General features: G+C 51.6%; 2 protein-coding genes across 2 annotated transcripts; one reads left to right on the plus strand and one right to left on the minus strand.

The window, feature by feature from the left end:
* Positions 1-562: 562 nt before the first annotated feature.
* Positions 563-5,968, plus strand: LOC123182627 (auxin response factor 14). The gene is made up of 10 exons (XM_044595259.1): positions 563-1,278; positions 1,386-1,442; positions 2,062-2,247; positions 2,343-2,427; positions 3,072-3,162; positions 3,249-3,413; positions 3,602-3,718; positions 3,791-3,866; positions 4,573-4,738; positions 4,830-5,968. Exons 1-10 carry the CDS (start codon positions 1,036-1,038, stop codon positions 5,738-5,740), a joined length of 2,097 nt encoding a protein of 698 aa, XP_044451194.1. The 5' UTR covers positions 563-1,035; the 3' UTR covers positions 5,741-5,968.
* Positions 5,969-7,590: 1,622 nt separating this feature from the next.
* Positions 7,591-11,135, minus strand: LOC123182628 (O-methyltransferase ZRP4). The gene is made up of 2 exons (XM_044595261.1): positions 10,206-11,135; positions 7,591-8,148 (listed from the first exon to the last, which is right to left on the minus strand). Exons 1-2 carry the CDS (start codon positions 11,025-11,027, stop codon positions 7,849-7,851), a joined length of 1,122 nt encoding a protein of 373 aa, XP_044451196.1. The 5' UTR covers positions 11,028-11,135; the 3' UTR covers positions 7,591-7,848.
* Between the last annotated feature and the right edge of the window lie 229 nt (positions 11,136-11,364).

Here is an 11,364-nt window from a genome sequence, read left to right on the forward strand (position 1 = left end):
CTTGCTGTTGTGTTGCTGACTTGCCGTGCCGTTACATTCCGTGTGACGGTTTTTCCACGTAAAAAATGACTTTGGTCGTCTTGACTCTTGTGAAGGCATGTGTTTTCACACTTGTCGTTTAACCTACGTACTCCACTCCAATTTTTTTAGTTTGATCACACTTTTCCTTGAACTGAACTGATTGCTTTTCTCAGTAAAGAGAGAATGCATTCCTTTATTAGCGGCAGGAACGCCCTTTCGCCCTTTGCTCAGTTCCAATCGCGTTGCGACGACCGGCCCTTTAAAAAATTACCACGTACTAGGAGTACGTCCCACGCTCAAAGCAGCGCACCCATGCACATTTGCGGCAGCACGTGACAGCGACACTGCCGGGCCTCTCCCCACACCCTGAGAAAAGCCACGCACAGCGCAGGCGCAAATAGACAAGCAGCGCACCCCCACGAAAGCAACCTTTGCCGCATCTCATTTCCTCCTAGCTTTGCTTTCTTTGCCCCGACGCCCGCCCCGAGGCCAGTCTCTCTCTTGCTGTTCGGGAACAGTGGAACGGCAGCCACCACCCGACCGGACCCGGCCGAGACCATCCAAGCGCGGAACCCGACGCGGGGCAACCAAACAAAGACCGCCGGAAAAAGCCAGCGGGCGAGCCAAGCCCGGGCGCCTTTCGAGGCCCCCATCGCCATAAAGGCGCCGCGGCGCGGCACGGCACAGGCCTGGCGCTACAGTGAGCGAGCGAGCAGGGCGGAACAGCGACCGCCGCAGCCAGCCGGGGGAGACCACGGTGGGGGCGGGGGCCAGTTGGCCTACTCCCTGCCTTAGTAGTACTCCTAGATGGGACGGGCGGAGCGACATGGCTAGAGCGCGACGCGTTCGCCTTCGCGGGGTGCGCATTCATTGTTTGCTTCTGCCGCTGCCGCTGCCGCCGCTAGCACCATAAACTCGCTCCTCTGCGCCGCCATCCACTGCGCTGCGACAGCATTAACGCGGCGGAGGTTGGTCTAGCTAGCTAGCTCTGGGGGGAGAGCGACGGACCGACCGATGGGGATCGACCTGAACAGCGTGGAGGAGGACGGGGAGGCGGCGGCTGTCGGCGTGTGCGGGGAGCTGTGGCACGCGTGCGCTGGGCCCGGGGTGGCGCTGCCCAGGCGCGGGAGCGCCGTCGTGTACCTGCCGCAGGCGCACCTCGCGGCGGGCGGCGGGGAGGCCCCGGCCCCGGCGCCGGCCGGGGCGCCGCGCGTGCCGCCCCACGTGGCGTGCCGCGTCGTCGGCGTCGAGCTTTGCGTGAGTCCCCTTGCCATCCTCGCGCCCGGCCGTTCCGCTTCTTCTTCTTCTTCTGAAACGAGGTCTCCTGATCGATCGATGGCGTGATTTTCGTGGCGCGCTTGCAGGCGGATGCGGCGACGGACGAGGTGTACGCGCGCCTCGCGCTGCTGGCGGACGCCGAGGTCAGTGCTCCTGTCCTGCTTCAGTATCTTGCTGCCAGTCGCTCCCATTTCCATTTGGGGATCTGGGCTGTTCTACGTCAGTCGCTTCCTCCCCCGTTCCATATGCATTTGGTTCGTCGGAGCGCAGAGAGTTGGCATCAGCAATATGGCTTCGGACAGTCAAATGTTGGAGCCTGAAAGATGAACATTATATCTCATGCATCGTTGTTTTCGGCAGTGAAATGTTGGAGCCTGAAACATGAACATCACCTCCCAGGCTCCCATGCATCCTTGTTTCTTTACAGCTGTGTGCGTGTTTGGTGTTTTAAGCGTTCCAGCTCACTCTGGCATCAGTTGCTACTGTATTAAATCGTTGCTGAATTCCTCTTCCTCTTTTGTTTCTGGATGTGAGTCTTTTATTATGACCTTGGAGAAGGTACACTTGTTTTCCTCCAAAAGAAATCATAGTACATGAGAGCATGAATACACCGGTCCTGCCATAACCGTAAGCTTGATTACAGATGCCACATAGTTATTACAGTACGATTTTGCTTGCAATGGAGCAGTATCCTTGCGAACTTGCAAATAAGGTAAAATGCCATTCATTGCTCTGTGTAAGTGTTCCCCTTCTGTGCTTCAGATGTTCAGACAAAACGTCCGTGAGTCTGCATCCGAAGAGGGGGAGGACGAGATGGCCGGTGGTGACGGAGAGAAGAAGCCCCGTATGCCTCACATGTTCTGCAAGACCCTCACTGCCTCCGATACGAGCACGCATGGAGGTTTCTCTGTTCCTCGCCGGGCAGCCGAGGACTGTTTCGCACCTTTGGTGAGGCGCTTGGAAAAAATAATTCCAAACCTGCACATTGATATAGTCACTTTTGTTGCTGATCTCACCACTTCAATCTCTGCAATTCTTTGTAGGACTACAAGCAGGTCAGGCCTTCTCAAGAGCTCGTTGCCAAGGACTTGCATGGCACACAGTGGAGGTTTCGCCATATTTATAGAGGTGCGTAACATGTCATGTTTACTTGGAGATTTTGTTGTTGCTGTTGCGATATCCATATACCTTCATGCTTTGTGTGGAAAGTAAAAAAAAAAACTGATATGCTTGCTGCATGTGCTTGGTAAAGGCCGAATTTAGGGTATCAAATCTGGTTATGAAATCGGTTAGCTTGATCGCTGTGGTTGTATTTGGAATTCAAGTCATTAGATGAGTAAGGTGGGCAATTCAATTTTATAAAAGGGGTGTCATCAAGTTTCTGTTAGTACTTTGTAGTATGAAGATGGTAATTTGTCTCCCCTTTCTTGATTGCTGACTTAAATTATGAAAGTGAACTTATGTCCGACCTAAATTAAGTTTCTGTTAGTACGCTCTTGTTGTCATTTCTCATGATAGGTGAGAGGTGAGCTAGCTTTGGTTTTATTTTATCAGAGATCCTAGTGTGATTAGATTTCTAGTCGCGTTTGGTGAGTTTGTGCTTGTTTTGACCTACTTAATACCCCTGAAGTTCTTGGGCAATGGTTTAAGTGTTAAACGTCATCTTCAGTAACTTACTACCCATTTTACTAGCATTATTCAATATGTTTATTTCACCTTCTCTCACTTGGTTCGCAATTGTGATGCGCGGTAAATACTTTCTGGAATTCCAGGTCAACCTCGTAGGCATCTTCTAACAACAGGCTGGAGTTCGTTTGTCAACAAGAAAAAACTTGTCTCCGGGGATGCAGTCTTATTTCTTCGGTAAGCATCTGGCAATTTAATGAATTAATGCTTTGTATGTTTTCTACATTCTTTTCAGTGCCATAGACATTCTTTTTTTTTTGCAGAGGCGATGATGGTGAGCTAAGATTGGGTGTACGGAGAGCAGTTCAGCTTAGAAATGAAGCCCTTTTTAGAGCTGTCAACAGTAATGAATCAAAGCTGCACACACTATCTGCTGTTGCCAGTTCCTTGGAAAATAGAAGTATTTTCCATGTTTGTTTCGACCCAAGGTTTGTCTGTCAATGCACATTAAGTTAGGAAATTCTTATTATTCACTTGGGCTATGCATATATTCTGTCTTTGCAATTTGATGGTCCTTTTGTCTTCATGGTGCCTCAGTCTTGTGCTTTACTACGCCTTTTAAGTATTATAAAACAGCTAGTGACCTAAATAATTCCAGTTTGTCATCCTTCCGCAGGAGTGGCGCATCAGAATTTATTGTGCCATATTGGAGGTTCTCTAAGAGCTTGAACCATCCGTTTTCCATTGGAATGAGGTTTAAAGATTCCAATGACAGTGATGATGCAAATGAGAGGTCTGTCCTTTTAGCTCACTGAAAATTGCATTTTTGTACATCAGTCGTTGAATTTTCATTTTTGTTCTGCAGGTCTACTGGATTGATTTCAGGTATTAGTGAAGTAGACCCCATAAGATGGCCTGGATCAAAATGGAGATGCCTACAGGTATACATGTAACTAAGATACTAGTTATGGTTCTCAACTCTGGCTTGTAGGCTCCTCATTTCTATGTTCATTGACTGTCATGTTCTAGAAGTAGTTGCCACTGTTTCTCCTGAAATAAAGACCGTGCGGAATTCCAACTCTTAGTGAAATGAGCTTCTCTCACTATTGATTTTTCAGTATTTCAGAGACCAGGTAGTTCTCTTTCTAAAATCGACTGAGTGCACTTTCTGAATTTGCAATAGTGTACTTGGAGCAGGTAGTTATATCATAGTGAACAAAATGATTGGGTATAGGGTGCATAACTTGGAAAGCGTTATGATAGGCTGGTAGAAGCTAAGCTGAATGAAATATTAGAGAAAATATTAACCATATCAGCTCTCAAAAGCCGGATCTTGTATTTACAATGAACTACAACACTTTCGTCATTTTTTTGGTCTAAGACTTTGAATTTTCCTCCATCAAAGTAAAATACTTTTCAAAACTCAACTTAGGTGATGGGTTGCCATTGCTAATGATCAGATCCATATCTGAGTTCTGATTGAAAGTCATAACATCATTGACCTGAAAACAGAAAATATCCATCACTTTTAGGAACTTCCTGTTTGTAAAGTATAACCACAGGTACATTTAACTTGTACTACATAGTAAGTTGTGGCCCTCAAATTTCTGCTGAAGTGAAGTGTTGCTTTGTTTTCATGTTTTACAGGTAAGATGGGATGATGGTAACCATTGCAACCACCAACGCAGGGTTTCTCCGTGGGAGATCGAGAGAATTGGTGGTTCAATTCAAGTTAATGATTGTCTGTCAGCATCCAGTTCGAAGCGAGCCAAATTGTACTTTCCTCAAGGCAATTTGGATGCTCCAGTTACTGGTAGGTCCTGCAGCATGGCTCAGACATCTGTTTTGATACATGTTAGCTCAATCGTGTCATTTTTTAATTAACCCTGCGATCGAACTTGCAGATGGAAATGATTTTCCGGACCCGGTGGAAACAGGAAGCTTCCACAGGGTCTTGCAAGGTCAAGAATTGTTGATGGGCTCTAGGGCTCAGGGCGCCGCGCGCTCCCGGTCACCAGACGTCGCAAAGTTTCGCCCTCCGGATCACCAGCGGTTCTCTGCAAATGCGGGGAGCTACATGCCGCAGCAGAGCCCGGCGGAGTTTCCCTACCATTCCTCAGGCTTCGGCGAATCCCTCGGGTTCCCAGAGGTCTTGCAAGGTCAAGAAATGTCTCGAGCACTTCGCTTCTACTCCCAAGGAAGTGCTTTTGACGCCCGCGCGCAGCACGGCCCGTTCGGCTACGCGCAACGGTCAGCTGCGCCGGGTGGACTGTCGCCTGCAGCTCAAGGGTATGCTCTCGGGCAGTTCACGCCGTCGTCGGCGGCGGCGAAAGTGTCCTCTCCCTCCTCCGTCCTGATGTTCAACCAGGCGACGGTCCCGCAGTTCGACTTGGAAGGCAGAACCAGCGGCTACAGAGGCGCGTATGGCGGCCAGTGTCCTCCCGGCATAGAGATGGTGAGGGAGACGGAGGAGGCCTGGCCGTGCGCACAGCGCCGGACGCCAAGCGTGACGGGGACGGGGTGCCGCCGGTTCGAAGAATGGATCATGGCTTCGACTCCGGCGAGTGCTGACGGTGGCAGGCCCAGGTCGGCGGCTGCCGGAGACGTCGTCGGGCGGAGCAGTTGCAGGCTGTTTGGGTTCTCCCTGACTGATCAGAAGGTGCTGGGAGGAGCAGGTGAGGGTGCTGCCAAGGAAGGGGACGCGGCTGATGAGGCGGTGGAGTGCGCCGACCCGCGGGTGCTCGACTTGTTTGGGCGCGGCCACCCTGCCCCTGCTGCGCTGCATGCCATCGTCGCTGCTCCCCTGGGAATGTGATGGTGCTGCTCAGCTGGGTGCGTTGTAGACTTGCAGTATCGGATAATTCGATTTCCGTTGGTTGAAGACAGACGCCATCTGTAATCCCTCACCTAGGCTACTCTTAAATTCTACTCTAGAATCTTCTAGTACTTGGCATTCACTTGCGTGGATCTTGATGCCTTTTCTTTTTCTTCCGGCAAACCTGATGCTGCATGCTGCTGCTTATGAATCGTCACCTTCTGAACATCTACGTGAGCGTGGAACCTGATGCTACTTGCTGTGTTCTTCATTTTTCATTGAAAAGGAGGATGACTCTAGCCTCTGTATCAGGGCGATGCATACATCTATTTTTATTATCCATTTAGATTTTACAAAGTAATACATCAATAGGTCTGAATCATTTTGGCAACATCTGAGGTTGATTAAGGGGTTAGTATTGTCCAGGCCGCCTGCCCAGACCTCACATGAAAGCTCAACATTTAAAACCGCAGTCCTCCCAAGCTGCAATTGCCGGGTCTGGGGCACACATCGGTCCAACGCACTCTCAGCAGGCACCTTATGCGCACGCTGCAGAGGCCGTTGTCATCGTCTTCCACTATCCAACTTCAGAGCAGGTATCGACGTATCGACCTTGTTAGGCTTGTCGTGGGCGCCACCACGACATCAGACAACGCCACCTCCATACGCGCGTCCATCCTCACCCATCTATCGCCGAGACCCTGCAATGCCATGCCTCCGAGACTCTACGTCATTGATGTGTCACATGAAACACCGCTCCACCGCTGAAACCGTCCACTGGTTCCTCGAGCCAATGCACACCTTCAAGAATGACACCCCAAGGGGGAAACGACACAAGAGCGTCGCCGTCATCCAATAGACTGATCTAGTATTTCCCCTAAAGGTAGCGGATAGAGGTATGGAGCTTCTCCACGACAATGCCTTCAAGCAGATGACACACGACAATGCCTTCAAGCAGATGACACAGAAGAGCGCCACCATCGCCGGCCTTGGCAACTAGCTGAGAGCAAGGTTTTCACCGAATCTGCTCGACGAACCTCCGTCCAGCATCGTGTCACGGGACCGCCACCGATCTCCGCTGCCGCGCGAGCAGGCCATACCGGCCAGATCAGATCTGATTGGAGGCCAAACCACACATGTAGCCGAGTCGTCCACCAGGCCCTCCACATCATCGTCGCCGATTCGAGCTCAGATGGCTCGTCGCCGCCGCCCGAAGTAGGGCCACCCATCGCGCCCCAGGACCCTAACGGCCGCACCTCCTCATGTCGAGGGGCCCCGCACCATCCCCATGCCGTGGGAGAGAGGGAGGGCTCCGCCACCGCCGCCGGCACCCGGGTTTAGCCCGGCGGCGACGGAGGGAGGGGAGGAAGGAGGTGATGCCCCCGACAGCTAGGGTTGCAGCACCACCCGAGTTGCCCGAGCGGGGGCGACGCGTGGGTCGGGATGGGATGGAGAGAGGATGGTGAGAGGGTTCCGGATCTGCTCTCTGCTGTGGAGGAGGTTACCAGAGGAGGGAGATCGAGTGGCGGCGAAGCCTCCTCCCACCGCGGGAGGCGGCACCCATGTGTTCTCTTCCATGTCTTCTTTTTTTTCCTCGCGCGTTCTTGAAATCGAACATAACAGCTAAACGACTTTTGGAAACGCAATACATTGCCACAATAATTGTGCATAGATACATTTTGCAGCGATGAAAAGTCCCTTCTTTTTCAGAAACATGTACTACCTCCATCCGGATTTACAATACGTGTTTATTTGACAATTTAAGCTCACCGTTTCGAATCTATTTGACAATTAGGTCCACAGACTTGTGTACTTGACCAACAAAATATGAGTTTTATGCCATGAAAATATGAAACTCGTTTAAATATGAATTCAATTATATGCTTTTCGTGAAATACAACACATACTTTTTTTGATCTAATAGAGGACATAAGAACACTCGCCCTATAAACCAGGGAGATTGAGTATTTTAGGGCTTCCGTCCATGATATTAACAGCTACATGAAACATATAACCATACTTTTACCCCAAATTTGGGTCTAGTCAGCCAAACCCTTGTTCCATTTTCATGAGCATGCATGTCTGCAGACATACTCAAAAAACCACTTTTATGGGTAGACCTCGATGATTGACCTGAACCCTAGAACATGTATTACCTTGTAGCCACTAAACCCAGCTTCGAGGAAGATCTTTTCCCACTCTTGCTCATCTCGCTCAATGCCATCGACAATCATCATGTAGAGATCAAACATGGATTGCAGCTCCCGGTGCTTTACATGTGACGGTCCGGCTCCGATCACTATGTCGATGATTATTACCTTTCCTCCTTTCTCTCTCGGAGGAATAGATTTCTTGCAGTTCTTCAGTATCTTGACACAGTCCTCGTGTCCCCAGTCATGTAGTACCCACTGAAATGGAGTATCAAGAAGATACATAACGCAATGAGCACACATCCGACCTCTGCATAGCTAGGATGCACACAGCCTACACCGACTCACACACGCGAAAAAACACCGACAACAAGCAAAGTCATACAAGACCAAAGCTATGTGAAGGCGAGTAAAAAACCCCCAAAGCAAACAGATCTGCGATCGACAAACTACAAACATGACCATATCCGCACCAACCATCTCTTGGCACCACATGGACAACGAGATTCTTCAACATCAACGCCTTCAAAAAGGGAGCGACACGCAGGCACCGCCGTCACCGGATCCAACCATAAGGCCAGAATCTAGGTTTTCACCCTGAAGAATCAGTCCGAGCCTATCCAAGCAATGCCTTCAACAAGGTAACGACGTAAGAAAAACGTCGCCGTTGCCAGGTATAACCACTCGGGTCTGACCTATGCTTTCTCCCCAGAGCTCAAGACTGGGTGCTCGAATAGCACCATCATCGAAGTCGCTCATGTGTTGTCGCCGCCACTTTTCCACAATCCCAGCAGCTACATGCGATGTGACCGCCGCCACTGCGCAACCGTCCCTCTGCGTCAAGCCATTGTGTATAATTTGAATCTCACCGCTGAAGTCATTCATCAGATCAGGAGTGATGACCCCTCTCGACCTTTCGATGATCATCGCCGTCATGAAGCCGTAGGAAATCGCTGCAGTACTTTGCAGTCACCACCATCCGGCTGATCGGATCTGAATCACCACCACCAAGGAGTGGACCGTAGCGCCGCTGTCCGGCGACCGTCTGTGCGGAAGGCCAGAACCTCACCGCGTCATCCACATCCAGCAGAGAGTCATGCGGGCACCAAGGTCCCGACGCCAAATCTGATCGAATCTGGCTAGAGACCGGGCCGCATACGGAGGTCCCGCACATCGCCCAACTCTCCACTGATGCATCTGAAGACGCACACAAGAAGCAGAGAAGGTGTCTCCTGTCGCGCCAGATCCGAGCCTGAGACCGGCATGCATGCGGAGCAGACGGCTGTCCGCCGGATCTGACATCCAGGTCGAGGGAAAGCCTCCAAAGCGCCGCCGGCTGATCAAGGCAGTAGCAAGGCGACTCGATGGAGCATCCACCAACGCTTGGACCTGGTCGGCCGCTCATGGGCGGAGGTGGAGTGGGGGTTGGAGGAGAGGCTCGATCTAGGGAGAGAGGGACCAGCAGGGGTGGCCTCGCGGCCGCCGTCCGCCACCTCCTCCAGCGGTGGCGAGGGGATTGGGTGGCTAGGTTGGGCTTGTTGGGTGGCGGTGGCGGCGCCTCCGGAGTCGCTCGGGAGCGACCCGGGAGGTTCTCTCCTAATGGACATAAATCGAGAGTTATAAAACTAACGTGTGTGCCTTCATTGACAATTTGTAAAATGCTTGTATGGTTTTGTCGTACAAATGCATTATATGCCGAAGGATGTACATGCTATACACATAAAAAACATGATAGGGGAGGTCGGCTTTGCCCTCGATGAAATGAACTCGACAAATTCTTTACCGAGTGCTCGTGTCTCTGCATCCTGCCTACACATGCTGGAAATTTAAGGACAGGACACTGCTATATTGCTATGTCCGGTAGTCGTAGCTTACACATGATCTATTAGGTCGATCTGTATAAACATACTCCCTCCATTCTTGTAGAGATTTCACTATAAACTACATACGAAATAAAATGAGTAAATCTAGACTCTAAAATGCATCTATATACATCTGTATGTGGTTTATAGCAAATCTCTATAAAGATTTATATTTAAGAACAGAGGGAGTACAATTTTCAGGGTCGTGTGTCTGTGTGTGACTGTGCATGTCCTCACCTTTTAACTTCAGATCTAGACACATCAAACCAAAAATGCTACACGTACGGACTGTTACAGGACAGCTACGGACCCTTCCTGCCCCCCTTGGCCCCTGATTTTAACCTGTCGCCTTGTTTACAGCATGTTGATGAAGGGCGTACGCACTGCGCATGCATGTACGAAGACGAAGAGAAAGAAGTTTGCTAGAGCTACGTACCAGTACTACGTACGTACCTTGAGAAAGACAGCGTCTGCCGGCGGAACGCTCTCGAACATGTCGCCGACGACGTAGTTCACGTCGGTGCCAGCCGGAGCCTTGGCGACGACGTGGTCGAGGTCCATCACGGTGCATTCCAGACTTGGGAACGCCCCGGAGATGGCCTGGGCCGCGGCGCCGAGGCCGCCCCCGACGTCCATCAGGGAGCCTATCCCCTGGAGGACCTCGCCGCACTCCCTGATGGCGATGTCCATGATGAAGCTGCTGTCGGAGACCATCGCGTCGTTGATGAGCGCGTCGAAGGTGGCGTCGCGGTCGGCCATCGTCCACAGGGCCTCGCCGTGCGCCTGCGTGAAGAGGCACGGGTCCGGCAGCGAGTGCTCGAACCACGCGCCGATCCCCAGGAATGAGGTGACGAAGTTGGGGCTGAGGAGCATGGTGATGATCGAGACCAGGTTCCGCGAGCCGACGAGGAGGCGGGACACCGGCGTGAGGGCGTACAAGGGCTCGGCGGCGACGCCGCCGTTGCAGGTGCCGTTGCTCACGGAGGCAGCCGGGACGACGACGTCCTGCTGCTGGACTACGCTGAAGACGCCCGAGACGGTGAGCGTGCGCATGAGGCGGCGCAGGCAGGGGATCTTGGACGGGTGCACCGTGACCCTGGCGGCTATCTGGGGGAGGGTGGCGCCGCCGCCGTGGTGGTGGATGGCGTCGGCGAGGCGGAGGTCGAGGGCGGACTTGAGCGCCATGGACTTGATGTAGGAGAACGTGGTCGCCCAGAGCTCGTGCTCGGCGTTGAGCAGGGCGTGGTCGTCGGTGCTCTTGACGGTGAGCGCCATGGTGCAGTGTGCTTGTGCTTCCCTAGGTTTGGCTTGGTGGATGAATCTACATGGAGAACCAAATCGTTGCTTCCTTATATAGAGATCGACGTGCCGTTCGTGGTGCACAAAGATACAAAATGAGCGGTACGACATTTGTACAAACTGACGCAGCATCTGAGGTAGGAAGATGCGTGCCCATGAGAGTGGGTACATGACTACATTTCCCATTTTAATAATTCTTTGTTGCAAAATGTGATACTTATTTTTTAGCTGGGCAAAATGTGATGCTTGCGAAATGCAAGAGAAGCTACCTCGAAGTTCGAACTAACAAACATTCTTCCAAGAGTAAGATTTG

The sequence above is a fragment of the Triticum aestivum genome, chromosome 1D, assembly GCF_018294505.1.
Source record: "Triticum aestivum cultivar Chinese Spring chromosome 1D, IWGSC CS RefSeq v2.1, whole genome shotgun sequence".
NCBI lineage: Eukaryota > Viridiplantae > Streptophyta > Magnoliopsida > Poales > Poaceae > Triticum > Triticum aestivum.

Coding starts and splice junctions, on each gene's coding strand:
- LOC123182627 (XM_044595259.1), top strand. CDS start 1,036: ATGGGGATCGACCTGAACAGCGTGGAGGAGGACGGGGAGGCGGCGGCT. Junction 1,279..1,385: donor TCGTCGGCGTCGAGCTTTGC/GTGAGTCCCCTT, acceptor GCGCGCTTGCAG/GCGGATGCGGCGACGGACGA. Junction 3,719..3,790: donor AGTGATGATGCAAATGAGAG/GTCTGTCCTTTT, acceptor TTTGTTCTGCAG/GTCTACTGGATTGATTTCAG.
- LOC123182628 (XM_044595261.1), bottom strand. CDS start 11,027: ATGGCGCTCACCGTCAAGAGCACCGACGACCACGCCCTGCTCAACGCC. Junction 8,149..10,205: donor CAGACGCTGTCTTTCTCAAG/GTACGTACGTAG, acceptor ACTCCATTTCAG/TGGGTACTACATGACTGGGG.